This window comes from Centruroides vittatus, unplaced genomic scaffold (assembly GCF_030686945.1).
Source record: "Centruroides vittatus isolate TY-2023 unplaced genomic scaffold, ASM3068694v2 contig_356, whole genome shotgun sequence".
In the NCBI taxonomy this organism is placed as follows: Eukaryota; Metazoa; Arthropoda; class Arachnida; order Scorpiones; family Buthidae; genus Centruroides; species Centruroides vittatus.
Genome location: NW_027122179.1, coordinates 392,425 through 418,717, shown reverse-complemented (window position 1 = coordinate 418,717; position 26,293 = coordinate 392,425). Strand labels below are relative to the sequence as shown.

General features: G+C 31.3%; 6 protein-coding genes across 10 annotated transcripts in view; all 6 read left to right on the top strand.

The window, feature by feature from the left end:
* LOC136974784 (cytochrome P450 3A8-like) overlaps window positions 1-26,293 on the top strand; it is a 399,348-nt gene that overhangs the window by 270,393 nt on the left and 102,662 nt on the right. The window lies entirely within an intron of this gene.
* On the top strand, window positions 1,801-3,133 carry LOC136974773 (uncharacterized). Its single transcript, XM_067269712.1, has 5 exons — window positions 1,801-1,879; window positions 2,266-2,389; window positions 2,458-2,603; window positions 2,678-2,807; window positions 2,878-3,133. Exons 1-5 carry the CDS (start codon window positions 1,843-1,845, stop codon window positions 3,131-3,133), a joined length of 693 nt encoding a protein of 230 aa, XP_067125813.1. The 5' UTR covers window positions 1,801-1,842.
* Window positions 5,763-6,935, top strand: LOC136974772 (uncharacterized). Its single transcript, XM_067269711.1, has 5 exons — window positions 5,763-5,799; window positions 6,065-6,191; window positions 6,269-6,414; window positions 6,488-6,617; window positions 6,689-6,935. Exons 1-5 carry the CDS (start codon window positions 5,763-5,765, stop codon window positions 6,933-6,935), a joined length of 687 nt encoding a protein of 228 aa, XP_067125812.1.
* LOC136974771 (uncharacterized) lies at window positions 10,564-11,997 on the top strand. The gene is made up of 5 exons (XM_067269710.1): window positions 10,564-10,600; window positions 11,126-11,252; window positions 11,330-11,475; window positions 11,550-11,679; window positions 11,751-11,997. Exons 1-5 carry the CDS (start codon window positions 10,564-10,566, stop codon window positions 11,995-11,997), a joined length of 687 nt encoding a protein of 228 aa, XP_067125811.1.
* Window positions 13,398-16,383, top strand: LOC136974770 (uncharacterized). The gene is made up of 5 exons (XM_067269709.1): window positions 13,398-13,467; window positions 15,295-15,421; window positions 15,719-15,864; window positions 15,939-16,068; window positions 16,140-16,383. The coding sequence occupies exons 1-5, from the start codon at window positions 13,398-13,400 to the stop codon at window positions 16,381-16,383; spliced, it is 717 nt and encodes a 238-aa protein (XP_067125810.1).
* On the top strand, window positions 22,938-24,611 carry LOC136974798 (uncharacterized). Its single transcript, XM_067269742.1, has 6 exons — window positions 22,938-22,979; window positions 23,125-23,263; window positions 23,576-23,702; window positions 23,795-23,940; window positions 24,025-24,154; window positions 24,226-24,611. The coding sequence occupies exons 1-6, from the start codon at window positions 22,968-22,970 to the stop codon at window positions 24,497-24,499; spliced, it is 828 nt and encodes a 275-aa protein (XP_067125843.1). The 5' UTR covers window positions 22,938-22,967; the 3' UTR covers window positions 24,500-24,611.

Genomic DNA, 26,293 nt, shown 5'->3' with positions numbered 1-26,293 from the left:
TATTTAAAATTAAAAGTTATTAATTATAAAACTATTTTAAACAAAATCTATCTGTTATTAGAAGGAAGTGGGTACTAACACAGGACATTTTAATTGATTTAACGCATTATTCTTTAAGTTTATTTAGTAATAAAAGATAAAATAATTCAATATAAAACACTGTATAAGAACACCTTTATTTAATGTAAATCTCGCTTTAACGTTGATTGTTTTACAAACCCTGAAATAATAACATTAGATGCGTAATTTCGAGGAACAGAGTGCGATGAAACATATTAAATTAGCATTCGATTAACGACGGCGCGCTTAACGACGGATTATAATAAACAAAAAGTGAGGGAAAGAATTGTACTTACCCTCACTTATTCGAAGTATACCGTTATACAGAGGTTATTCTGTACTCATTTACAAAACAATAACCACCTTGTACAGGTGATCGTTGTTAGCAGGTAGGCGTATGTATTATTGACATAAAACTTTTAAAGTGGAACAGATGTATTTGAGAAAATCATTCGATAAAAATTACAAAAATTAAATCGTTTAATTTTCTTATAATGAGATTTAATTGTCCGAAACAACAGAATTTGTATCCTCATTATTATTTTCACGTGTAAATAAATAATAATAAAATACTATCATTTTCTGTCATTGATACACGTCTAACAACTGAACCTTGGATGTAATGGGTGTAGCTTTTTAAGTTAGATTCTATTTACAGAATAATTAACGAATTTTACGGTCAAACCTGTAAACATCGGACAGTGACGAGAACATAAGATATGGCTGTTTTATGCGGGAAATTTATGTCGTTTAAAGATGACTTTGTAATCATTTCAAAAAGTGCCTTAAATATGGAAGCTATATACAAGTTTCCATTGTTAGAGGTTCAACTGCATTGTTACACATACCTTAAATATGTCCGTCATTTACAGGTTTCTATTGTTAGAGGTTCAATTGTTTTATGTTAAACATACTTTAAATATGGCCACGATTTACAGGTTTTCACTTAAACTGTATTACGTTAAATATACGTTAAATATGGCCGCAATTTACAGGTTTCTATTGTTAGAGGTTCAACTGCATTGTTATACACACCTTAAATATGTCCGCTATTTACAGGTTTATATTGTTACAGGTTCAATTGTTTTGTTAAACATACCTTAAACGTGTCCGTTATTTACAGGTTTCTATTGTAAGAGGTTCAATGGTTTTGTTAAACATACCGTAAATATGTCCGCCATTTACAGGTTTCTATTGTTAGAGGTTCAATTGTTTTATGTTAAACATACCTTAAATATGTCCGCCATTTACAGGTAACCGTTGTTAGATGTTCAATTGTATTTTAGTAAATTTTTAAACTCCCTTCTGTATATTTTAAGAAAATAAAAATTGTTTTTGTGTGTAAATATTACAAATGCTAACATATTTATATTTATTTCATTTATAAATAAACAAACGAAATATTTCTAAACAATAAAATAATATATTTATTTATAAAAATATAGGTTATTACCTTATTAGTCGTACTTTTGTACTGTGATAATGAAATTGTCCTCTACACAAATAAAAATTTATGTGGAAACTTGTATTTTCTACGAGAGACAATAGAAGAATTTCACAGGAAGTGACTAATTTAAAGACGTCACGAGTTATTTTAGAAAATGCGCTGTTATTTCATAAGTTATTGATTATCCAATACTTCAATTTTTGTCACTTATAATAAATAATTACGAATTTTGAAATTGTTTTCAGAAAATTGGTCTTTCGACGACTATAAATACGAAAAATGACTTCAACTTGTACAATTTTCACCTGTAACTTGCAAGCATCTTCACTTCTAAAATGAAGAATATCGTCTACTTTGTTTTATTTACTCTTGGTAAGTGTAAAAAGCTTTATAAATATTTACAATAACATAGTTTTTCTACATTAGTAAGAGCAATTCACCTATGGGGTGCATCTAATACTTTATTTGGGAAACTAGTCTCCAGTTAGATATTACAACAATATGGGAAACTGGCTCTTACTTATGTGTTAAACATAAGTAACCGATTCCCTACTTCGTAGTTAGGCACCTGAAGAAAATTAGACACTGCACTTCTCGGGATCAACTGGGTGAGGCACGAACCCAGGACTGTTCAGTGGATTTCTCTATTCAGTTACTAGTATGGATTGTAAAGATAATAGTTATTTATAAGAAATACTTTAAGCTGAAATTATTATAGATTATTAATTTTTAATATAAGTCTTTCTCCCTTATACTAGTGTCAATTTCAAAACAGGATTCGTGTCACTGGAGAGAATTGGAAGCGTGTGCAATTAGAAGCTCTTTAATTTTTCAGAGTAATCCCATTCCACAAAATGAAGCAGAAATTGAAAGTCGATGCGAGTGAGTACTGTATTAAATTTTTATAAACAATGATTAAAATATAACCTAAATACCTTTGAATATTTCAGGTACCTTAAAGACACTACTGCATGTGTCAACAGATACACAGATAGATGTGCAACCCCTTTGTACCAGCAATTAATTTCTTTCGTCAATTCTGAATCTCAAGAAAACCTAAATAAATTCTGCACACCGGGAAATGAAATGAGAACGAGTAAAAATATACTTTCTATTACTAGATTTAGTTGCATTGCTGTGATATTTTATTTACTTATTTTCATTTTGTAGCATTACTAAAACATGCGGCATGTCTTTCTAAAGTATGGAAAGATCAGCAATCCTGTGCAAACGACGCATTCGCTGCTATATCGAAACTTGCTTCTACTCCTTCAAGTGATAGAGTAAACCTGGCTTGCTGGTACGTTCGAATACCCAATACACACCACTAGATATTAGTTAAATAGCAAGTAACAATTGTTTCTTTGTAGTTCTTATCGTCGATTCAGAAACTGTGGAGCCGATTTGATAGAGAAAGAATGCGGAGCCGAAGCTAAAGAATTTGTGGAGAAATTTATAGCATTTTCTGTGTCAAACTTACCTGACGTAGTGTGCCAAAATTACACACCGGAAGATGCCACGTGCAAGGCATTGTTACCTGAAGCAGGAACAACACCAAGCGGAAATAATAATTCTCCGTTTAATCGTTTCATTAAAATATTTACAAGTTTGTCCTTATCAAAGTGAATGTGATAATAATAATAATGTAATTATGCATAGAAATCATCAGTGTATTTTTGAGAAATATAAGAAATGAATTCTTTGTTTACAACGTGTATTCATTGAACGGAATTGAATAAAGAAACATTTGTAATTTTTAATTTAGGTTTCAATTTATAGTAATCGCAATACATAATAGAAAAACAATTGATTAAAATTAGGCCTACTAATAAATACGAGTAGTATCCATTACGAATTTCTTTGATTCTTGCTAAAATTTCAAAAAACTATATCTGGATCCTTATTTGAATTCACACTGTAATTACGCTAACTTATGTTTATCTATTCTGAAATAGATGTAATTGATGCCAAGTAGCTCATGCTTGCTAATGCTGAGCATTAGAAAACTAAGTAAACTTGGAGAACACAGCTGGGATTCGTGTACAATCAAATTAATCAATGCAAATTTTATGACTCAAAACTCTATTCCTTTATTTTTATTAGGAAAGGTACACACCATTCCTAATTTAAATAAATTTAAAAAACATTCTTTTATGTTTGAACTGTAATTGGATAATTGTAATATTGTGTTGTATGCCCGTTCATACAGTATTTTCTTGTACTAAATAACTAATAATAAATGAATAAATTTAATATCTCAAAACGCGAAAACAATATGTTATTTTGTAAAATAAGATTACCATTTAACTTGGATGGTTTAGTTTGTTTTATTGGAAAAGAAAAAAACACATGGACTTTTAAGTGTAGACTTTCAATAAGAAACAAGCTTGTACTTAAATGTTAGACACTCGTAGAACACTTGGAAAACCATTTGTAAGAGACAAAACCGTAACTAATTGGGTACTTGCTTTGTCCACTCGACTACAGATGGGTGTTTTGCTCCTTGAGCAAGGGTATGCATCATGTATCATCTCGTTGATACCAAAACAATCACTTCTGTTAATTTAAACACCTCTAGATGAGAGACAGTCTGCCGTAAAATGTCTTCCCGGTAGCATTTCCTTCGGTAGATCGCCCATATGTCTTATTGCTGCATACCAGTGTATTTAAACGGGTGTGCCTCGAGAGGATCGTAGATGTGCCGAAAAAATTTAATTATAAGTTCAAGTGTGCAGTGAAATAAAATAAGGGTTGAAAAACACTGCCGTATACAAATAAACCAAGCCAAACCAAACCAATCTGTTACTTAAAAATAAAAATAAATACGAGCAATTATTTATTGTAACTTTTTCAGATGCAAGGCTACAAATGCTGTAATCGTATTTTAATTGAAAAAAAAAAAAACCTTTTTTTCCGGTCAAAACTGGAAGTTCATATACAGGTATTCGGGACCTTCGGCTCCTAATCATAACTGTATGTGCCTTTGATTTTCGTCTATTTAACTCTGAGTATGGAAGGGCGGATAGATAGATGGATAACACTGATAATCCATAGGTTTTGCAATTTGACAATTGCAACTCAAGAATAACGCATGCTGTTCAATTATGTAGGATTAAGTAAGTAAATTAACTTTAAAGTAACTGGGTTACATTATTCAAAAACGACAAAGGACACGTGTTTTGATCCCCCGAATCTGCCTCGACAGCACTCATACTGTCAAGTTTCAACATATGCTATTGTTTTTGATGATAGAATCAAACGGGACTCACTAAATGACACTTGTTTATTGAACCTTAAAACGAAATAACTTTGCGATAAAATCATTTAGTTGAAACACTATTCTAATTTACATGTAAAACTGTTGCAAATATAAATTTATCGCATCTAATAATATAAGAAATGAAATGTTTAAATAAATCTTAAAGACTTGCTTGGTTCTACAGCCGTTCAGTGATCAAACGGATAAAAGCATTCAATGGATAAAATCACAATCGTGGGTTTATATGGGCTGGCCACGGGGAGTTTTTAAATTTTTCAACACCTGTGTGACACTTGAACAGAAGCCAGCTTCTTAGTGGAAAATATCCTTTCCTTGGCAGACCGCCTACGTGTTGCAGTGTAATACCCCGTTCCCATCATTTTAATCGGTGCTGTGTAAAAAGTATTAAAATATTTTAGGTTTTTAAAACACTTCGTGTGGGCCGTAATACAGACTTCTTCAAGGCAATCTTGAGGGTCAGCCAGCAATGGAGAAGATGAAGGACGTGGACCGTTATATTAAGAACAGATCAGCAATGAAAATTCCTTAAATTTCCGATTACCCGGATTCGATCTGAGATTCTCTGAAGCACCGGGACAATTCTAATCGCAGTGTTCAATACGTATGAGTCAACACTATGGAATTTAAACATTAAAAATAGAAAGCTAATTTAATAATTTTAATTCATATCTAACATATCTAAAGAGTAGTTTATTTCAACTATAAATAACGTAATTTCTATTTAAGTAATAAACTATTATACTATTATTGTACACTTGAACTTTAACAATGAAATGGGTCATTAAGATTACAGTATTTTACGAAGTAATTACCTTTCTCCTGACAAAACAAATTTCAATCTTTAATGTTGTGTTAAATAATAAAAATATTTTGAAATGAAACCCAGGAAATAATTGCCACAACGAGTATAAATACGCTGAATATTTGTATTGATGTACAGTCTTCACTCGTAACTTCAAAACATTCAGTTGCAATATGAAGAACATAATCCACTTCACTATATTGACTCTTGGTAAGTGTACAAATTTATAAAAAATGATATATTAGGTTAGATACTGGTAACATGTACTATCCTGTAAAATATCAGAACGGTAGCCACTTTAAGAAACACTTTAAGGTCGTCCTTTGAAGAATAAATACAATAATTTGGTCTCAAATATAAAACTATTATCCAGTTAAAAACAGTTAACTTTAGAGAAATAACTAGAAATGATTTTCAATTATAGTAATATTTAAGTTCTATTTTAAAACTTTCCATAATTGTTTTTATTATACAGTATTTAAGCTTTCAAAGCAAGACTCGTGTCATTGGAGAGAATTAGAAGCCTGCGCCATTAGAAGAGCTCAGATTTTTCAGAGCGATCCCATTCCAAAAACCGAAGAAGAAATAGAAATGCGATGCGAGTAAGATGCAATAAGATTTATTTGAATTATTCTTCTTAAAAAATAAAGACAGCGTATTCTATATTGTAATATTTCAGATACCTTAGAGAAACTGCAGCTTGTTTCAACAAATACGCAGTCAGATGTGCAACCCCTTTGTACCAGCAATTAATTTCTTTCGTCAATTCAGAACCTCAAGAAAACTTCAATCAATTCTGCACACCAGGAAACGAATTGAGAACGAGTAAAAATATATTTATTATTGCTTGACATAGTTGCATTTTTTAAAAATTTTATTTAATTATTTTATTTTGTAGCACTATTAAAACATGCGGCATGTCTTTCTAAAGTATGGAAGGATCAGCGATCATGTGCAAATGACGCTTTCGCTGCTATATCGAAACTTCCTTCGACTCCTTCAAGTGATAGAGTAAATCTGGCTTGCTGGTACGTTCGAATTACCCAATACGCACCACTAGATATTAGTTAAATAGCAAATAACAATTGTTTCTTTGTAGTTCTTATAGTCGATTCAGAAATTGTGGGGCCGATTTGATAGAGAAAGAATGCGGAGCCGAAGCAAAAGAATTTGTGGGGAAATTTATAGCATTTTCTGTGTCAAACTTACCTGACGTGGTGTGCCAAAATTACAAACCGGAAGATCACACATGCAAGGCATTGTTACCTGAAGTTGGAACTGTTTCCAGTGGAAGTGATGATACTCCTTTTAATCGCTTTATTAAAATATTCACAAGTTTGTCTTAAAAAATAAGCGATACAAAATGTTAAGATATGGATAATAAATATATTTTATGTTAAAAGTACAATATAGTAAACTGTTTTGAAAAGAGTGTATTTTTATAACAAAGAAATAAAGACAGACTTATCGTTAACAGTTTTCGTTGTTGAAATACTAGATTACAGTAAACTTTTCGCTGATTCGGCATTAAATAATCTGTCATACCTCCAGTGTGATTGCCTACGTGCCCTCACTTTACTGAAAATGTTAGTCACTTATCCTGTTTTAATTGTTACTCGGTTTTCATTTCTGTTAATAGCATTGCATATCAGCGCACCTTTCTATTTGCTTTCCTACATCCAAAAAACGCTCTGTGCCATTGGGTGGCAGTTGACGTTCTTCATTGCTTATGGGCAGATTATTGTCATTAAATCAGCAATTTCGCTAATTCGTTCCAGTGTAACAAATGAACGTATTAGCGAGAGAAAGTATTAGTAAACGTTTGATACATTTGAGCTTCCTTCGTAATAAATTGGGACTTTAAATCACACATTGTATAATTAACTATGGCGTTAACGTCTTACCTGTCTGTAATAGATAACTATAGATAACTATAAGAAACAACATGCCTTTCAAACAGTACTGTTTCTTACAAAATTAGTAGTTCAAGCAGACATACTAAGGACTATACGCAACTTAAACTATTTTCTCTTGATAACTTCGAAATATATAATAGTATTAATTATTCAAAATGAAACTAGTTTGTTATAAAGTTTATTATTAAAAATTACTTCATTTAAATAACAATACATAGGTATACATTCACATTATATTCATTTACAAACAATACTCGTAAAGAAACAATATAACACAATATTACATGTACTGTAAAATAAATAAAAAGAAATTTTTTTGTGAAAAGCATACGTGCAATAAAACCTCGATATAGCTCTTTCCAATACAGCACTACCTTTTTATAGCAAAAACTAACGTTGATAAATGGATAGTACTTTTCTTCATTGTCCTGGAATTAACAAATGTAGTATTTTGTATGGACAAGAACATTTTTATCGTCAGACGTTGTTGATTTCTAAACTCTGCAATATTAAATTTGTATTTGGTTCTCGTTAGGCTGAACAATTTTTATTCTTTGAGATTTTTTCAGTTTAGTGCCACACTCGATTAGTGTTAGTTTCGGAGAGGTCCTGAATGCACAGTCTCGAGTTACATGGGTAGCAACACGAACGTGTAAAGAGGGTGTCACCCTCCTTACACGTGGTGCCATCCCGTTCAATCAGACCATTCAGTAAAGTGTTGGTACACGGGGCACTCCTAAGTCATTGGTGTGGATACTCACTGAGCTAACTAATTTACATTATGCTTCTTTTATGAAATAAATTATATTCTCCATAACTGAACAAGAAAATTAGAATAATCTATGTATATCATTATTTAAATCTAAAATTAAACTAATTACTACATATTTTATCATTCAAAAGCCAATTAGTTTAATTATTTAAATCAGAAAAGGTCTATGAAGCCCTCTACATGTGTATACGCATCTATTTGTTAATATATAAATTTTGTATAATAGGTCTTCATACAGATACCTTAAATCTACTATGAAAGAAATGCAATTATGTGGAATGGCAATTTTTATCATAATTTATTTTCAAAATTAATTTTTAAAATTTAATTAATAATATAAAGACTAGTTTAAAGTATACAAAAAGTTTTGTATACTACACATTTTTTTTTTTTGTAAATATTTTTATTATGTACAGTATATATATATATATATATATATATATATACATAGTATATATACCAGTAATAATACCATATACATCAGTAATATATATATATATATTACTGATGTATATGGTATTCAGAGGGAAAAAAGGATGAAACAGTTGTGGGTTTGGGTTATTAGACTGACCACGTGAAGCGGATTTTCATCATGTGTATGGCATGTAAACAGGGCCAACGTCCTATAGTATGTCTTCTCGGCAGGTAATTTTCTCTTAGCATATGGGTTAAACTGCAATATCCCATCAATCCAACCCTTCACATATAAACGATACATCTTAGATTTATTTAAACATTTTTACTAGGGGCTAACAGGGCCTTATTCCAAATACATCCTGTGCGAAGACAGTTACATTAGTAACAGACCATTCCCGAGAAATACCCGAGGGTACCGATGACCTGGATTTGATGTCGGATTATCGAAACATGTAACCTAACACTTTACTTTTCTCCGCTATCCGACACGCAAACAATTTGAGTATAAAATATTACAAATAAAATACCGTATTAGCCCGAATTTAACGCGACTCCAAAATTTTCATAAAGATATTTAGAAAAAAAAATAATACTCATAAAAAATTCAAAGAAAGTAAAATTCAATCAGATAAGCATTTATTTAGGTATTTATAGCTAATAACACAGGTTACATTAATGTCAATGATCGAGTTAAGCCTAACACACGGCTATATCATATAAAAATTAAATATAAAATTCATGTGTGAAAATGTAAAGAAAATATCTGTTAAATCTTAAACACAACATTTTTCTGAGTAAAACAAAATAGAAACTTAGTCAATTGGTCGATTTACAACTCAGAAAAAAGCATTTGAAAATAGGGTTATAAAACAATTAGCGTTTATTGACTTTCGCGTTAAGGGGTAAAGCGGGTCTATTGACAAATTTTCTCGCAGTAGAACGAAATTTCTACTGACTTAACTTGAATGAGTCATATTTCTTCCCCATTAACAAACAAGCCCGATGGCAATCGGTGAAACATGAGATAAATTACAGCGAGTTGAAATTTGATGTTTATTTTTTGCGTTTTACGTATCAAATTACATTAAATTCGACACAAATAAAGCATTTTTCTCAATATAGAAATATTTTACATTGTTTAAAAGTAGAGAAAATAAAGAAAAGAAAGATGTAATAATAATTTTTCGAGCGTAGCCAAAAATTTCACAATTTTAAGATAAAAAATGGCGTCTGTGAGAGCCCACGTCACTAAAAGGAGGTCGAAACATCACGTGACTAATGAACTTCGAACAAGCGGAGACATAGCCTTACTATAGTAGCGCTATGCAAACAAAAGCGCAGGCCTACTAACTAGATCACATGGCTGTTTTGAAGTGGTCGGTCGAGCTAGGTCTGACGTTCAGTCGCATTTCAGTCCTTGTTTATATTACATTTCATTACTTAAACCCCGAATTTAGCGCGAGTCGATTTTTTAACGGAAAATAAATGGTCGAAAAATATCGCGTTATATTCGGGCTAATACGGTAGTACTTTAATACCTTTAATTAAAATATAATATTTCTAAAGAATAGTTTATGTAAACTATAAATAACGTAATTTCTATTTAAGTAATAAATTATAATATTATTATATTATTATACACTCGAACTATAATAATAAAACTGGCCATTAAAATTACGGTATTCTATGAAGAAATTTCCTCTCACCAGACAAAACAAATTTCAACTTTCAATGTTGTGTTAAATAGTAAAAAATATTTTGAAATGAAACCCAGGAAATAATTGCCACAACGAGTATAAATACGCAGAATATTTGTGTTGGTGTACAGTCTCCGCTTGTACATTAACTTCGGCAAACTTCACTCCTAACATGAAGAACATAATCCACTTCACTATATTGACTCTTGGTAAGTGTAAGGAGTTATATAACTTTTATATATTCGTTTTTATGCTAGTACAGTAATATATATGCTATATAGTTAAACATTTATACAACAACTACTAAACGAAACATAAATATAAATGTTATTTCGGGTAAAATAAATTAATTTAGTGTGGAATATAAACAAGTATAATGTCTTTAATTATAACTGCCGTAAATTTAGCATATTTTAGAATCAAAACTACACAAAAATTCATACATTGCAGTAATTGTTACTTAACGAAGTGATTACTGACAATTTGCAAGACAATTGAAAATACGTTTCATGAACAAAGTCAACATAATTTAATCTGTAATATTGATATATGAAATTGACGAGATACTAAATTATACCCATTGTGTATATTAATAATTAAATAAATCTCTCTTAAACTTTAATTACATGTTGAAAACATTTTGCTCTTACATAATAACTAGAAATAATTTAAAGAGATGTAATGTTATTTAAGTTTTTATTTTAAAACTTTCCATAATTGTTTTTATTATACAGTATTTAAGCTTTCAAAGCAAGACTCGTGTCATTGGAGAGAATTAGAAGCCTGCGCCATTAGAAGAGCTCAGATTTTTCAGAGCGATCCCATTCCAAAAACCGAAGAAGAAATAGAAATGCGATGCGAGTAAGATGCAATAAGATTTATTTGAATTATTCTTCTTAAAAAATAAAGACAGCGTATTCTATATTGTAATATTTCAGATACCTTAGAGAAACTGCAGCTTGTTTCAACAAATACGCAGTCAGATGTGCAACCCCTTTGTACAAGCAATTAATTTCTTTCGTCAATTCAGAACCTCAAGAAAACTTCAATCAATTCTGCACACCAGGAAACGAATTGAGAACGAGTAAAAATATATTTATTATTGCTTGACATAGTTGCATTTTTTAAAAAGTTTATTTAATTATTTTTATTTTGTAGCACTATTAAAACATGCGGCATGTCTTTCTAAAGTATGGAAGGATCAGCGATCTTGTGCAGATGACGCTTTCGCTGCTATATCGAAACTTCCTTCGACTCTTTCAAGTGATAGAGTAAATCTGGCTTGCTGGTACGTTCGAATTACCCAATACAAACCACTAGATATTAGTTAAATAGCAAGTAACAATTGTTTCTTTGTAGTTCTTATCGTCGATTCAGAAATTGTGGAGCCGATTTGATAGAGAAAGAATGTGGAGCCGAAGCTAAAGAATTTGTGGAGAAATTTATAGCATTTTCTGTGTCAAACTTACCTGACGTGGTGTGCCAAAATTACACACCGGAAGATGCCACGTGCAAGGCATTATTACCTGAAGTTGGAACTGTTTCCACTGGAGGTGATGATTCTCCGTTTAATCGTTTTATTAAAATAATCACAAGTTCGCCTTAACGTAAGAATGTAGTAGATAAAACGTAGTTATGAATGGTTTACAAGTAAAACGTCAAAAAAATCATTAATTTCGTGTAACAGAAAAAAATAAAGATATTTTGCATAAAAGAAGAGTAATTGCATTGTTAAAATATTTTTAGACGTTTAGCTTTATATAAACCTTTGATACACTTTTCTTCGTTTTGTTTCCTTATTTCTTGATACTCAAAAATCCTTCTGCGCGAAATGAATTGTCTTCAAGCTTTGTGTTGTAAAAAACTGGCGTCATCGTGAGAGAACATGTTAATATTTGGATTTGATGAAGATCTGAAAAATTGATATCCTGACCTAGAAATCTCCGAAAAATAGACATTCTGACGAACAGAATTCTGACACATGAACATCTTGACGTGCGAAAAGTCGATAAGATAAAAAATCTCACAGTTCATAATCTTACTTTCATAATTACGCAATTTTTTACGATATTAATAATACATTTCTTCCTGTGAAAAAGCACCATACGGAATTCTTTAAATCCTAAATTAATTTATTTAATAAAACTATTTATTTGAATTTTGAACCCATTGATGAATACGCTCTTTAAATCGGGTGGAGTGTTTTTAAAGAGAGGAAGGTTTCCACGACTTAGAAGGATCATGAAAAGACGAGAAAATTTACACAATTCTACACAATAATGACAATTTTAATACCTAATTGTCCAACGATCTCCACGGGATTAAGGCGAATTTAAAATTATAAACACTGGAAATGCACTCGTACCTAGAATTGAATTTTCATCTGTGGTTGTTCTTTTATGGAAGCACGCACAAATTATATGACACTGAACGGAATGGGAATTTATATCAGCCCTGAAATGCATATGCAGAAGATAAAATTGAATTTTAATTTGTGCATGGTTAAACCTTTGATTATTGGTTGCTGTAGGAAATAATATACCTACTATAATGGATTATCAGGATTATGATCCGTTTGAATAAAAAGTGACTAGACAAATAACAAACTAATTCCTCGAATACTTTTTAACCAATTTTCCCTTTTCAGTTCCAATCTCGTACTTCATGCCAACAGCATCCACCTGAAGAATGAACTATAGAATATTCCTGGAGTCACTCCTTCCCCGAAACTTCAATGGACTTATGGCATCATCTTTCTTTGTCTTAACATTGTTGAAGTTGTTAACTAAAACGTTGTCTTCTGAATTGTCTTCCATAGCTCTGTATCCATCTTCTACTTGTCTATCTTTCTCGTCGCAATTAACCAGACGCGGGAGCCGTCAAACGCACATCATTCTGTATATTTACTAGATTTATCGATTTAACCGCAAGATAAATCGATAACACAGGAAAGTATTAGAATGGTGTCGAATTTCAATCTCGTAACTTTCCGCAAAACTCCACGTTATGAGACCTTCTGGATCCAAAAAAGAAAATGATTCCTTGGAAATAGCGTATACTGATAGCGAAATTCCCAGTAATATTGATGTGTGTGTGTGTGTGCTTTGGCTTCTATTTCATTTAATAACGCGAAATAGGGTAATATATAAGAAACGAAATTTGGCAAAGTAGCCTGTGTATAATAGGCAGTCAAGCTGTTAAATTTTAATAGTTAAAGGTCGAGGAAGTGGAGAGATAGATGTATTTACTCGTTATTACAATTTACAACTTTTCATAAAATTCGTAAAATACCTTCAAAATGAAACTTTCTGCCATTTTACAGGGTGTCCAAAAGTCTTTTTCAAAATAAAAATTTAATATTAAAATAATGTATTAGTTTAATAAAAAAACAAAATTTTTGTAATAAAGTACAGTCCCTGGAAATTTATTTCTTAAAGATAATATTGTCTAAATGTGTTTCGTTATTTCACTGGCACACTTCTACACAGGAGACAAAATTTCTGAGAACTGCTTGGCACGTGTTCTCCATGATCGCTGCCATTTCTTCTCGGATATTTTGTTCCAATTGATCCAGAGAGGTAGGATTGCTGCTGTATACTTTTGATTTAAGGTAGCCCCGCAGGAAAAAGCCATTGGCGTCAAATTGGGGCAAAGTAGAGGCTAGTTTATGTCACCTCGTCTGGATATCGATCAATCATTTGGTTAGCGAAGTTAAGCCTCTCAGCACCATTAGTTAGCTTTAATTCTTGAACCAACTGTATCTTGTAGGAGTGGAGACACAAGTCTTTTTCCATTATGCGATGTAAGGAACTTTTAGGAAGATTTTTGCCTTTTTGTAAACAGAGAGAGCAGGAATCGCTCTAACTGACTAGTGTACGTTCTCCACATTTTCCTCACAAATTGATGACCTCGGTTACCCCATCCGATGTTTGCTCATCGTCGAACCAGTCTCTTCAAATTTCCGTACCCATGTTTTGATAAGTTGAGTATTCAGTGCTTCATTTATGTGACGCAATCGAAGAAGATTACAAAATTTTCGCAGAGCTATAATGGCAGAATTATTGTTTTTGTAAAACTCGCACATGGAGCACAGTGCTCCTGTGAAACGATCCATGGTGTCTAAATTCCCAAAAATGAAGCTAGCGATCAGTATAAGTCCCAGGTCCCTACCGTTGGTTGCGTTCGCAAAGCGAGTAAAACAAATTGAAAAAAAAATTTTGGGACACCCTGTATAACAATTAACCTATATTGTATTAAAATATCACAAACAGATTGAAATGTTTTAACGGCAACAAAAATAACTTCATTTCTAAATAACAAACAAATTAATTATTGTTATATTAATAATAAATTCGAACAGTAGAATAGATACGGGTCACTAAAATGTTATTTATGAAGAAAAATGTTTAAAATTATTGAGTGCAAGAAGTCACGAATTATTTAAAAAATGAGAGACTATTACACAAAATTATTATCCAATAAACTTATTTTTGTGCACATAATCGCAAAATCTTGAAATTTCTTTTAGGAAATTACTTGGACTTCCACTATAAATACGCATAACACTTCTACAATTGTACACTTCTCACTGCCAGATGTACGTATTCCAACTGTACAATGAAGACTGTATGTTTTATTATCTTTACTTTCGGTAAGTTAATGTAATAATTTAGTATATTAAATGTTGTATTTCTCTACATCTATGTCCATTGTAGGCAGGTTAACCTGTAGAAAAGTTTTATAAACATTTTAACAAAATAATATACGATTAGAAATATTTAAAATGAAATTACTTGATGTAATGAAGCCGTTAGGTCTTCTCATTGTACCAAAAGGTTATAAATTGTAAATTATATTGCATGATTAAAGTCTTTAAAATTTAAATAAGTTTCTTAATATGTAGTAATTCAACTTTCAAAACAAGATTCCTGTCATTGGATTGAATTAGAAGCATGCGCCATTAGAAGATCTCAGATTTTTCAAAGAGATCCCATTCCACAAAACGAAGAAGAAATCGAAAGAAGATGTGAGTCAGTATTTTCTACAAAAAGAAAATAGGAAAATTTAATATATGACAGTCAAATCTAGATGTATTGCCACAATGCGATTGTTAATTTTAAAAACAATCGTATTGTGGCGGTACATCTAAATTTGACTTTGAAGGCCACATAATTCCGTAATAATAATGCACTGTACTTTGCATCGCAAATTTCTGTATTTAATAACTGAAAGAAATTACACAAAAAATCTATTCACGGCTATTCATTGGACATTACGAGGGTGGCATTACGTCAAGTTTCACTGTATATCACATTCTAATATTTCAGGTACCTAAAGGAATCTGCAGAGTGTTTTAATAAATACACAGACAGATTTGCAACCCCTTTGTATAAGCAATTAATTTCTTACGTCAATTCAGAACCTCAAGAAAACTTCAATCAATTCTGCACACCAGGAAACGAATTGAGAACGAGTAAAAATATACTTTTTATTACTAGATTTACTTGCATTGCTGTAATATTTTATTTATTACTTTTTATTTTACAGCATTACTAAAATATGCGGCATGTCTTTCTAAAGTATGGAAGGATCAGCGATCTTGTGCAGATGAAGCTTTCGCTGCTATGTCGAAACTTCCTTCGACTCCTTCAAATGATAGAGTAAATCTGGCTTGCTGGTATGTTCGAATTACCCAATACACATCACTAAGTAATAGTTAAATAGCAAGTAACAATTGTTTCTTTGTAGTTCTCATCGTCGATTCAGAAATTGTGGAGCCGATTTGATAGAGAAAGAATGTGGAGCCGAAGCTAAAGAATTTGTGGGGAAACTTATAGCATTTTCTGTGTCAAACTTACCTGACGTGGTGTGCCAAAATTACACACCGGAAGATGCCACGTGCAAGGCATTGTTACCTGATGCAGGAACAACACCAAGCGGAAATAATTCTCTGTTTAATCGTTTCATCAAAATATTCACAAGTTCGTTATAAGTAATGAATGATGATCGAAAATCAACTGTGGCAATTTAATACTGTATACGTATAGCATTAAGAAGTGTAAATGTTTTTGATAGTAAAATGTAAATTCTTTGATAGAAAAGTTTATGAATAAATTAGTACATCCAGAAAAATACATAAATTCTAAAGTTTCTGAAATTAAAACAGTTGTGATGTATGAAAATTTACTGTAGAGGGGGGTGAAAATGATCATTTTATCGTTCGATAGATATTATCGTTTCTTTATTATAAAGACATTAACTGATTAAAAGATGAATCCTTCCGAGAGAAATTCATTTTTGCTTAACTAAGTGAATAATCCATCAACTTCACAGTAATGGCCGGAACATTTCCAATACTTTAACCTCTAAAAAACCCAAAACTTGCACGACACACAGACATGCAAGAAGTGATAGCAACCATAGTGCTTTTGTCTCAAGGTTTCTGCTTTAAAATGAGGTTTCTAAAAACACAATAAGATCAGTCTTCTATAACTTTACACTACTTCTTTACTATCGCATTTTTAGCGCAAAGTAAAATTAAAATGAATTTCGAATGTAAACTTTCATTATGTATATCCAAGTATAACAAAGTGTATTTAAAATATTAATGTTTATTCAAAGTTCTACTTTACAAATAATTTCCACGTTATTCTATAATATATACATATTAATTATATTTTGTTGAGATCTCAGGAGAATAGACATTACATATAAAAGTTTTAAGTTTCGATATATCTGACCATTTCCGTATTGTTGCTAGTATTGCGTTCTCAACTGAGCCAGAATATAGGACTAAATCTCTACTATATTAGAGAATAAAATATAAATATCGAGAGTTACAAGTGCTAATTTGTAATGAAATTAAAACTATTCCAGTAGTTTCATCGGGAAATGGAAAATAAATATATTTACAATTAGAAAGTACAATAAAAGAGTTTATTATTATAAGAACGTAAAAAAATGAAAAAAGTATTGGTTTAAGAAAGCTTGGTATGATCTTAGTTTATATATATCGAAACGAAATAAAAATAAAGATTTAATGCAATTTAGAAAAGAATCAACAGAAGGAAACTTAATTATTTACAAGAAAAACAAAATAATGTATTTTAATATATACAAAAAAAGGAGATAGAAAAGATCTCGAGTATTATCGTGCAGTTGCATTATTATCAGTAATGAGCTAGTATTTTATATCTATCCTAACAATAAGATTTCGGAAGTTGTTATCAGAAAAAAAAAAGTAATTTCTTAATTTCAGTTTGCATATACAAAAACTAAAGGCACAGAGTTTTATTATTAATAATACAGCTTTATTTAGTTAAAAAAACACAAAAAAATGTTTGCAGCATTTGTTGATATTTCAAAAGCATTAAACTCAGTACATATACATACAAAATTTAGTAAATAAGTTGAATTAAATATGTTCAGGCAAGAATTTTTCAAGTGCTAATTTGAATTTTTTTTCCTGCATATAGAATAAATAATATACATAGTAACCAAACGTAGAGCCTTTATAGCCTTATCTATTTAACTTCTGTATAAATGACACAGATCAAATGTTTTTAAATGATACAGACGGAATACAGATGTCTGGAAGAACATATCATTACACTCGATATGCTGATGATTTGGTTTTATTAGCTCCATGTAAAGTGGCGTTACATAGAAAAATTAATACAATATATACTTATTTGAAAAGATCATATTTATTAAAGACACTTCTAAATACACTTAATAGTTAGTACTACAGTCAGAATTACATTTCCTCAAATCAAAATAAAATAATATTACACGGGAGCAACGATCCATCGCGCAGCATCACATTTTTTTTTATTTTTTTTTTATAGGGACTACTGTAATTATTGAATATTCACACGGGAGCAACGATCCATCGCGCAGCATCACATTTTTTTTTTTTTTTTATAGGGACTACTGTAATTATTGAATATTCACACGGGAGCAACGATCCATCGCGCAGCATCACATTTTTTTTATTTTTTTTATAGGGACTACTGTAATTATTGAATATTCACACGGGAGCAACGATCCATCGCGCAGCATCACATTTTTTTTATTTTTTTTATAGGGACTACTGTAATTATTGAATATTCACACGGGAGCAACGATCCATCGCGCAGCATCACATTTTTTTTATTTTTTTTATAGGGACTACTGTAATTATTGAATATTCACACGGGAGCAACGATCCATCGCGCAGCATCACATTTTTTTTATTTTTTTTATAGGGACTACTGTAATTATTGAATATTCACACGGGAGCAACGATCCATCGCGCAGCATCACATTTTTTTTATTTTTTTTATAGGGACTACTGTAATTATTGAATATTCACACGGGAGCAACGATCCATCGCGCAGCATCACATTTTTTTATATTTTTTTATAGGGACTACTGTAATTATTGAATATTCACACGGGAGCAACGATCCATCGCGCAGCATCACATTTTTTTTATTTTTTTATAGGGACTACTGTAATTATTGAATATTCACACGGGAGCAACGATCCATCGCGCAGCATCACATTTTTTTTATTTTTTTTATAGGGACTACTGTAATTATTGAATATTCACACGGGAGCAACGATCCATCGCGCAGCATCACATTTTTTTTATTTTTTTTATAGGGACTACTGTAATTATTGAATATTCACACGGGAGCAACGATCCATCGCGCAGCATCACATTTTTTTTATTTTTTTTATAGGGACTACTGTAATTATTGAATATTCACACGGGAGCAACGATCCATCGCGCAGCATCACATTTTTTTTATTTTTTTTATAGGGACTACTGTAATTATTGAATATTCACACGGGAGCAACGATCCATCGCGCAGCATCACATTTTTTTTATTTTTTTTATAGGGACTACTGTAATTATTGAATATTCACACGGGAGCAACGATCCATCGCGCAGCATCACATTTTTTTTATTTTTTTTATAGGGACTACTGTAATTATTGAATATTCACACGGGAGCAACGATCCATCGCGCAGCATCACATTTTTTTTATATTTTTTTATAGGGACTACTGTAATTATTGAATATTCACACGGGAGCAACGATCCATCGCGCAGCATCACATTTTTTTATATTTTTTTATAGGGACTACTGTAATTATTGAATATTCACACGGGAGCAACGATCCATCGCGCAGCATCACATTTTTTTATATTTTTTTATAGGGACTACTGTAATTATTGAATATTCACACGGGAGCAACGATCCATCGCGCAGCATCACATTTTTTTTTATTTTTTTATAGGGACTACTGTAATTATTGAATATTCACACGGGAGCAACGATCCATCGCGCAGCATCACATTTTTTTTATTTTTTTATAGGGACTACTGTAATTATTGAATATTCACACGGGAGCAACGATCCATCGCGCAGCATCACATTTTTTTATATTTTTTTATAGGGACTACTGTAATTATTGAATATTCACACGGGAGCAACGATCCATCGCGCAGCATCACATTTTTTTTATTTTTTTATAGGGACTACTGTAATTATTGAATATTCACACGGGAGCAACGATCCATCGCGCAGCATCACATTTTTTTTATTTTTTTTATAGGGACTACTGTAATTATTGAATATTCACACGGGAGCAACGATCCATCGCGCAGCATCACATTTTTTTTTATTTTTTTATAGGGACTACTGTAATTATTGAATATTCACACGGGAGCAACGATCCATCGCGCAGCATCACATTTTTTTTATTTTTTTTATAGGGACTACTGTAATTATTGAATATTCACACGGGAGCAACGATCCATCGCGCAGCATCACATTTTTTTATTTTTTTTTATAGGGACTACTGTAATTATTGAATATTCACACAGGAGCAACGATCCATCGCGCAGCATCACATTTTTTTTATTTTTTTTTATAGGGACTACTGTAATTATTGAATATTCACACGGGAGCAACGATCCATCGCGCAGCATCACATTTTTTTTATTTTTTTTATAGGGACTACTGTAATTATTGAATATTCACACGGGAGCAACGATCCATCGCGCAGCATCACATTTTTTTTATTTTTTTTATAGGGACTACTGTAATTATTGAATATTAACACGGGAGCAACGATCCATCGCGCAGCATCACATTTTTTTTATTTTTTTTATAGGGACTACTGTAATTATTGAATATTCACACGGGAGCAACGATCCATCGCGCAGCATCACATTTTTTTTATTTTTTTATAGGGACTACTGTAATTATTGAATATTCACACGGGAGCAACGATCCATCGCGCAGCATCACATTTTTTTTATTTTTTTTATAGGGACTACTGTAATTATTGAATATTCACACGGGAGCAACGATCCATCGCGCAGCATCACATTTTTTTTATATTTTTTTATAGGGACTACTGTAATTATTGAATATTCACACGGGAGCAACGATCCATCGCGCAGCATCACATTTTTTTTATTTTTTTTATAGGGACTACTGTAATTATTGAATATTCACACGGGAGCAACGATCCATCGCGCAGCATCACATTTTTTTTATTTTTTTTATAGGGACTACTGTAATTATTGAATATTCACACGGGAGCAACGATCCATCGCGCAGCATCACATTTTTTTTTTTTTTTTATAGGGACTACTGTAATTATTGAATATTCACACGGGAGCAACGATCCATCGCGCAGCATCACATTTTTTTTATTTTTTTTATAGGGACTACTGTAATTATTGAATATTCACACGGGAGCAACGATCCATCGCGCAGCATCACATTTTTTTTATTTTTTTTATAGGGACTACTGTAATTATTGAATATTCACACGGGAGCAACGATCCATCGCGCAGCATCACATTTTTTTTATTTTTTTATAGGGACTACTGTAATTATTGAATATTCACACGGGAGCAACGATCCATCGCGCAGCATCACATTTTTTTTATTTTTTTTATAGGGACTACTGTAATTATTGAATATTCACACAGGAGCAACGATCCATCGCGCAGCATCACATTTTTTTTATTTTTTTTTATAGGGACTACTGTAATTATTGAATATTCACACAGGAGCAACGATCCATCGCGCAGCATCACATTTTTTTTATTTTTTTTTATAGGGACTACTGTAATTATTGAATATTCACACGGGAGCAACGATCCATCGCGCAGCATCACATTTTTTTTATTTTTTTTATAGGGACTACTGTAATTATTGAATATTCACACGGGAGCAACGATCCATCGCGCAGCATCACATTTTTTTTATTTTTTTTTATAGGGACTACTGTAATTATTGAATATTCACACAGGAGCAACGATCCATCGCGCAGCATCACATTTTTTTTATTTTTTTTTATAGGGACTACTGTAATTATTGAATATTCACACAGGAGCAACGATCCATCGCGCAGCATCACATTTTTTTTATTTTTTTTTATAGGGACTACTGTAATTATTGAATATTCACACGGGAGCAACGATCCATCGCGCAGCATCACATTTTTTTTATTTTTTTTATAGGGACTACTGTAATTATTGAATATTCACACGGGAGCAACGATCCATCGCGCAGCATCACATTTTTTTTATTTTTTTTTATAGGGACTACTGTAATTATTGAATATTCACACGGGAGCAACGATCCATCGCGCAGCATCACATTTTTTTTATTTTTTTTATAGGGACTACTGTAATTATTGAATATTCACACGGGAGCAACGATCCATCGCGCAGCATCACATTTTTTTTATTTTTTTTTATAGGGACTACTGTAATTATTGAATATTCACACGGGAGCAACGATCCATCGCGCAGCATCACATTTTTTTTATTTTTTTTATAGGGACTACTGTAATTATTGAATATTAACACGGGAGCAACGATCCATCGCGCAGCATCACATTTTTTTTTTTTTTTTTTTTTTTATAGGGACTACTGTAATTATTGAATTTATGTCAAATATACTTCAGTGTATTCAGAAACTGTAGAGGATAAAAGAAAAAGAAAATTCAAATTTCAAAATTAATATTTGTCTATAATTTAAACAAAAATATGAGCTGGAGTCAAAGGTCATCACCCTCATCTGCATGCGACTGTTAATACGACTGAAATTAAATAAATTCTCACTGTTAATTAATTAATAATGAATATACTAATTTTAGAATAGAACAATTTCCCTCTAATTTACACATACACATACACACACACACATAAAACACACATAATATAGGCCTATATATTTATAGTGATAATTATAAAAAATTGTACAAAATAATTATTTATAATTATGTATTAAAATAATTCAATTAGACACAGAAATTAGACACAAAAAACACAAATAATTGATAATTAATTAAGTTCATTATAATATATATTTAGAAATGATATAAATAAAAATTACTAAATTAAAAATATCGCAAATAATAAATAAATAATTATTATTTCTGAATAATCAGTTTTATTTAAAGTACAAACGCAAATAACCTAATTTCTATTGAATAAAGAATTGCCTTATTAATTGTATTTCTGACATGTAATCGTGAAATGGGTCATTGAAGTAACGTTATTTATGAAGAAAATTGTAGGTTATTTTTTTATTAGGAGACAATACAATAATTTCACAGAATATAAACAATTATTGCGTTCCCCTGTTTAAAAACAATAAATAATGCTACAAGTTATTGATTAGAAAATTACTAATTTTGCTTGTTTTAGTGAACAATTAGAAAAGTTTTGAAACTTTTTACGAAATTTGTCCATATAACGAATATAAATACAAAGATTTTTTCCACAGTTGTACACTTCTCACTGCTTGTTCACTGTATCGTAAGATGAAGACTGCATACTTTATTATATTTGCTGTCGGTAAGTATATAAATTTTAAAAACATTTATATTTTATATATTAGTGAGAGTAATACACATAAAGTACGACTTTTCATTTGTACTAAAATGTACGCACTGTATTTGCTTTTATATATTAATAAAAGCAACTAATAATTAAATTGATTTGCTTATGTAACGGCATAAACTGGTAATTATTTAATTCAATATACCAACGTAAAATAGCCGAAAGGTTTAAGAGGAGTGATATACAATTCCTACAGATCATACACAGCATCATGGGTACAGACTGATTAATTATACTTAAATATTTTGTATAATTTTCATTATTTAGTAATACAACTTTCAAAACAAGACTCGTGTCATTGGAGAGAATTAGAAGCATGCGCCATTAGAAGATCTCAGATTTTTCAGAGTGATCCCATCCCAAGAAACGAAGCAGAAATCGATAGTCGATGCCAGTAAGATGCTGCAACAATTCTTTTCCAAATCCTATTTTTATAGACAGTAAAGTTTATTTGTAATCCAATAATACTACTTTTTGATAATTTAGATACCTGAAAGAGGCTGCTGCTTGTGCCACGAATTACACTGATAGATGCGCAACCCCTTTGTACAGGCAATTAATTTCTTTTATTAATTCGGAATCCGAAGAAAATTTAAATCGATTCTGCACACCAGGAAATGAAATGAGAACAAGTAAATATTAATAAATAGTTTTCGATTTAAAATTAATATTCTTTCTTCAATTGTTTTTATACTTAATTATCATTCATATTATAGCTTTGCTGAGACATTCCGAATGCCTTTCCAAAGTATGGAAGGATCAGCAATCTTGCGCAAATGACGCTTTCGCTGCTATAACAAAACTTCCTTCGACTCCTTTAGGAGATAGAATTAATCTGGCTTGCTGGTACGTGTTAATTACTCAATACAAAGTAGTAAATATTATTTAGATAGTAACTAATACTTTTTTGTCTGTAGCTCTTATCGTCGATTCAGAAATTGTGGAGCCGATTTAATACAGAAAGAATGTGGAGCCGAAGCAAAAGAATTTGTGGGGAAATTTATAGCATTTTCTGTGTCAAACTTACTTGACGTCGTGTGTCAAAATTTCAAACCGGAAGATGCGACGTGCAAAGCATTGCTACCTGAAGCAGGTACTGTTTCCAGTGGAAATAACGACTCTCCGTTTAATCGTTTCATTGAGATATTCACAACTCAATCGCAAATAATGAATGGTTCAGTCAAATTGTGATCGTAGCTTTTAAATACCAAGTTACTAATAATAAAACAATAAGAAAGTATTTCTTTATACGTGTTGTATAAATGATGAAACTCATTGTTCTCATGGATAAATGCAATGATACCGTAGAATAGAGCTTACCTGAATAAATGTGTGTTTTTTGTTATTGTGCAGGTTATCATCTGATTGACCAATTGTAAATTTTTAATATATTTTTTTTCAAGTAGTTTTTTTTTCTTTTATCTAAATTTACTTTTATCTGTGAATATTTTATGATTAAAAGTCTTAAACATTTCATTGAGTTTGGTTTCATGAGTTACAGTAAAGACACAGGATCGACACTGACAAGAAGACCACCCCTTCTTGTGAGATAGTGATCCTGTGCAAAGGAGCGATGAAATTAACAATGTAGTAATATTCACGCATTGGTTCAACGTCAGGACTGTACAGGAAATATGGGTTAATGTGCTATTTCAATTTCTGGATAATACCTATCCACAAACGGCTTCTAGCATCATGACCATTAACGATAAATTTATTATTATTATCTTTCCCAGAATAAGAATGAAGTCGGTGTTAATTAGTCTGCACAACGAACGATAAAAAATCTCCATTATGAGCTTATAAATGTAGTAAATAGATGCAAAGAACATAGATAATATATTACATATTAGATAATGGTTCAATTGTAAATCTGTTATCTGTTATATTTAATTGTAAATGTATCGTGAGGGGTGTTTGTAAGGATGTGTCGTGATGAATATGAAGAAAGCATAGAATTTTCATGAAAAATAAGTTGAAGAGAATAATTCATATGTTTATTATATAGAAATTGGATTAACTTTGCTGCAGTTAACATTTGTAAAAAAGTTTATTTAATGTGTAAAATTAGTGAATAAATTACACATTTAAATAGTTGTAATAAAACAAAATCTCTAAACGAGTTGTTTAACTTACCCCCGAGACATTTAGTAGCGCCATCTGTTATATTTTAATTTTTTATAACTAATTTCTAATAATAATCATACAGTAGTTCGTTCTATGATATTATAATTTTGTGACATCGTCACAATGTCGGTCGGATTGCAATATATTTTTAATCATATTCTTAAGTTATTTAATTTAAAATATTTTTTCCCATCTCAAAATAGTAGTGTTGCCCCTGTACATAATACTTTTCATTATAACAATAGAATCATGCTGGTCATTTATGTATTACCTTTCAGGGAAAAATTTTTGAATTGAATTCACGAAACTTTCGATGTATATCGGAAGAACTTTTACAGTTAAACGGTGCCTGCTGCCGACGATGTTTCCAACTCTCCTCGTTACTTTCAACTATCTAACATGTTTCTTGAGCTTAAGGATGGACAGACATACAGGCAGACATGGAAATTTATAAGTTTCCAGTTCTTTCAAATTATAGCCCAATTAAAAAAAATGCAAATGCTATTAATCAATAAATCTTTACTAAGTCCGACTCCTGCTCGAGATATGACAAATAAATGCTAAAAACGAGTGAAATCGTCATTAAGTCCGACCCTACTGGAAATACACACGTCCTCATTCTATCATGTTTCTCGACCTTTAACTACCAAAATTTAATTGCATCAATCTTCCTTATACACAAACCTTCCTCCGAAATTTTAGAAATTTTTGACAAAAGACACGGGAGTTAGAAAGCTTAAAAGTAAGTGAACAACTAACTTACATGAACTTCCTCTTCAATTTTATTATATTTTTCGACATTTGAAAGTACCTCGAGTCCAAAAATGTAAAAATCTTGCAGTTCACTTTTTGTTTAAT

What these genes read in the sequence shown, in the direction of transcription:
- LOC136974773 (XM_067269712.1), top strand. Translation starts at nt 1,843, where the DNA reads ATGAAGAATATCGTCTACTTTGTTTTATTTACTCTTG. An exon ending in CTTTGTTTTATTTACTCTTG is followed by an intron (nt 1,880 to 2,265) that starts GTAAGTGTAAAA and finishes CCCTTATACTAG; the next exon opens with TGTCAATTTCAAAACAGGAT. An exon ending in AGAGTAAACCTGGCTTGCTG is followed by an intron (nt 2,808 to 2,877) that starts GTACGTTCGAAT and finishes GTTTCTTTGTAG; the next exon opens with TTCTTATCGTCGATTCAGAA.
- LOC136974772 (XM_067269711.1), top strand. Translation starts at nt 5,763, where the DNA reads ATGAAGAACATAATCCACTTCACTATATTGACTCTTG. An exon ending in AGGAAACGAATTGAGAACGA is followed by an intron (nt 6,415 to 6,487) that starts GTAAAAATATAT and finishes TTTATTTTGTAG; the next exon opens with CACTATTAAAACATGCGGCA. An exon ending in AGAGTAAATCTGGCTTGCTG is followed by an intron (nt 6,618 to 6,688) that starts GTACGTTCGAAT and finishes GTTTCTTTGTAG; the next exon opens with TTCTTATAGTCGATTCAGAA.
- LOC136974771 (XM_067269710.1), top strand. Translation starts at nt 10,564, where the DNA reads ATGAAGAACATAATCCACTTCACTATATTGACTCTTG. An exon ending in CTTCACTATATTGACTCTTG is followed by an intron (nt 10,601 to 11,125) that starts GTAAGTGTAAGG and finishes TTTATTATACAG; the next exon opens with TATTTAAGCTTTCAAAGCAA. An exon ending in GAAATAGAAATGCGATGCGA is followed by an intron (nt 11,253 to 11,329) that starts GTAAGATGCAAT and finishes GTAATATTTCAG; the next exon opens with ATACCTTAGAGAAACTGCAG.
- LOC136974770 (XM_067269709.1), top strand. Translation starts at nt 13,398, where the DNA reads ATGAGACCTTCTGGATCCAAAAAAGAAAATGATTCCTTGGAAATAGCG. An exon ending in TACTGATAGCGAAATTCCCA is followed by an intron (nt 13,468 to 15,294) that starts GTAATATTGATG and finishes CTTAATATGTAG; the next exon opens with TAATTCAACTTTCAAAACAA. An exon ending in AGAGTAAATCTGGCTTGCTG is followed by an intron (nt 16,069 to 16,139) that starts GTATGTTCGAAT and finishes GTTTCTTTGTAG; the next exon opens with TTCTCATCGTCGATTCAGAA.
- LOC136974798 (XM_067269742.1), top strand. An exon ending in CTTTATTATATTTGCTGTCG is followed by an intron (nt 23,264 to 23,575) that starts GTAAGTATATAA and finishes TTCATTATTTAG; the next exon opens with TAATACAACTTTCAAAACAA. An exon ending in AGAATTAATCTGGCTTGCTG is followed by an intron (nt 24,155 to 24,225) that starts GTACGTGTTAAT and finishes TTTTGTCTGTAG; the next exon opens with CTCTTATCGTCGATTCAGAA.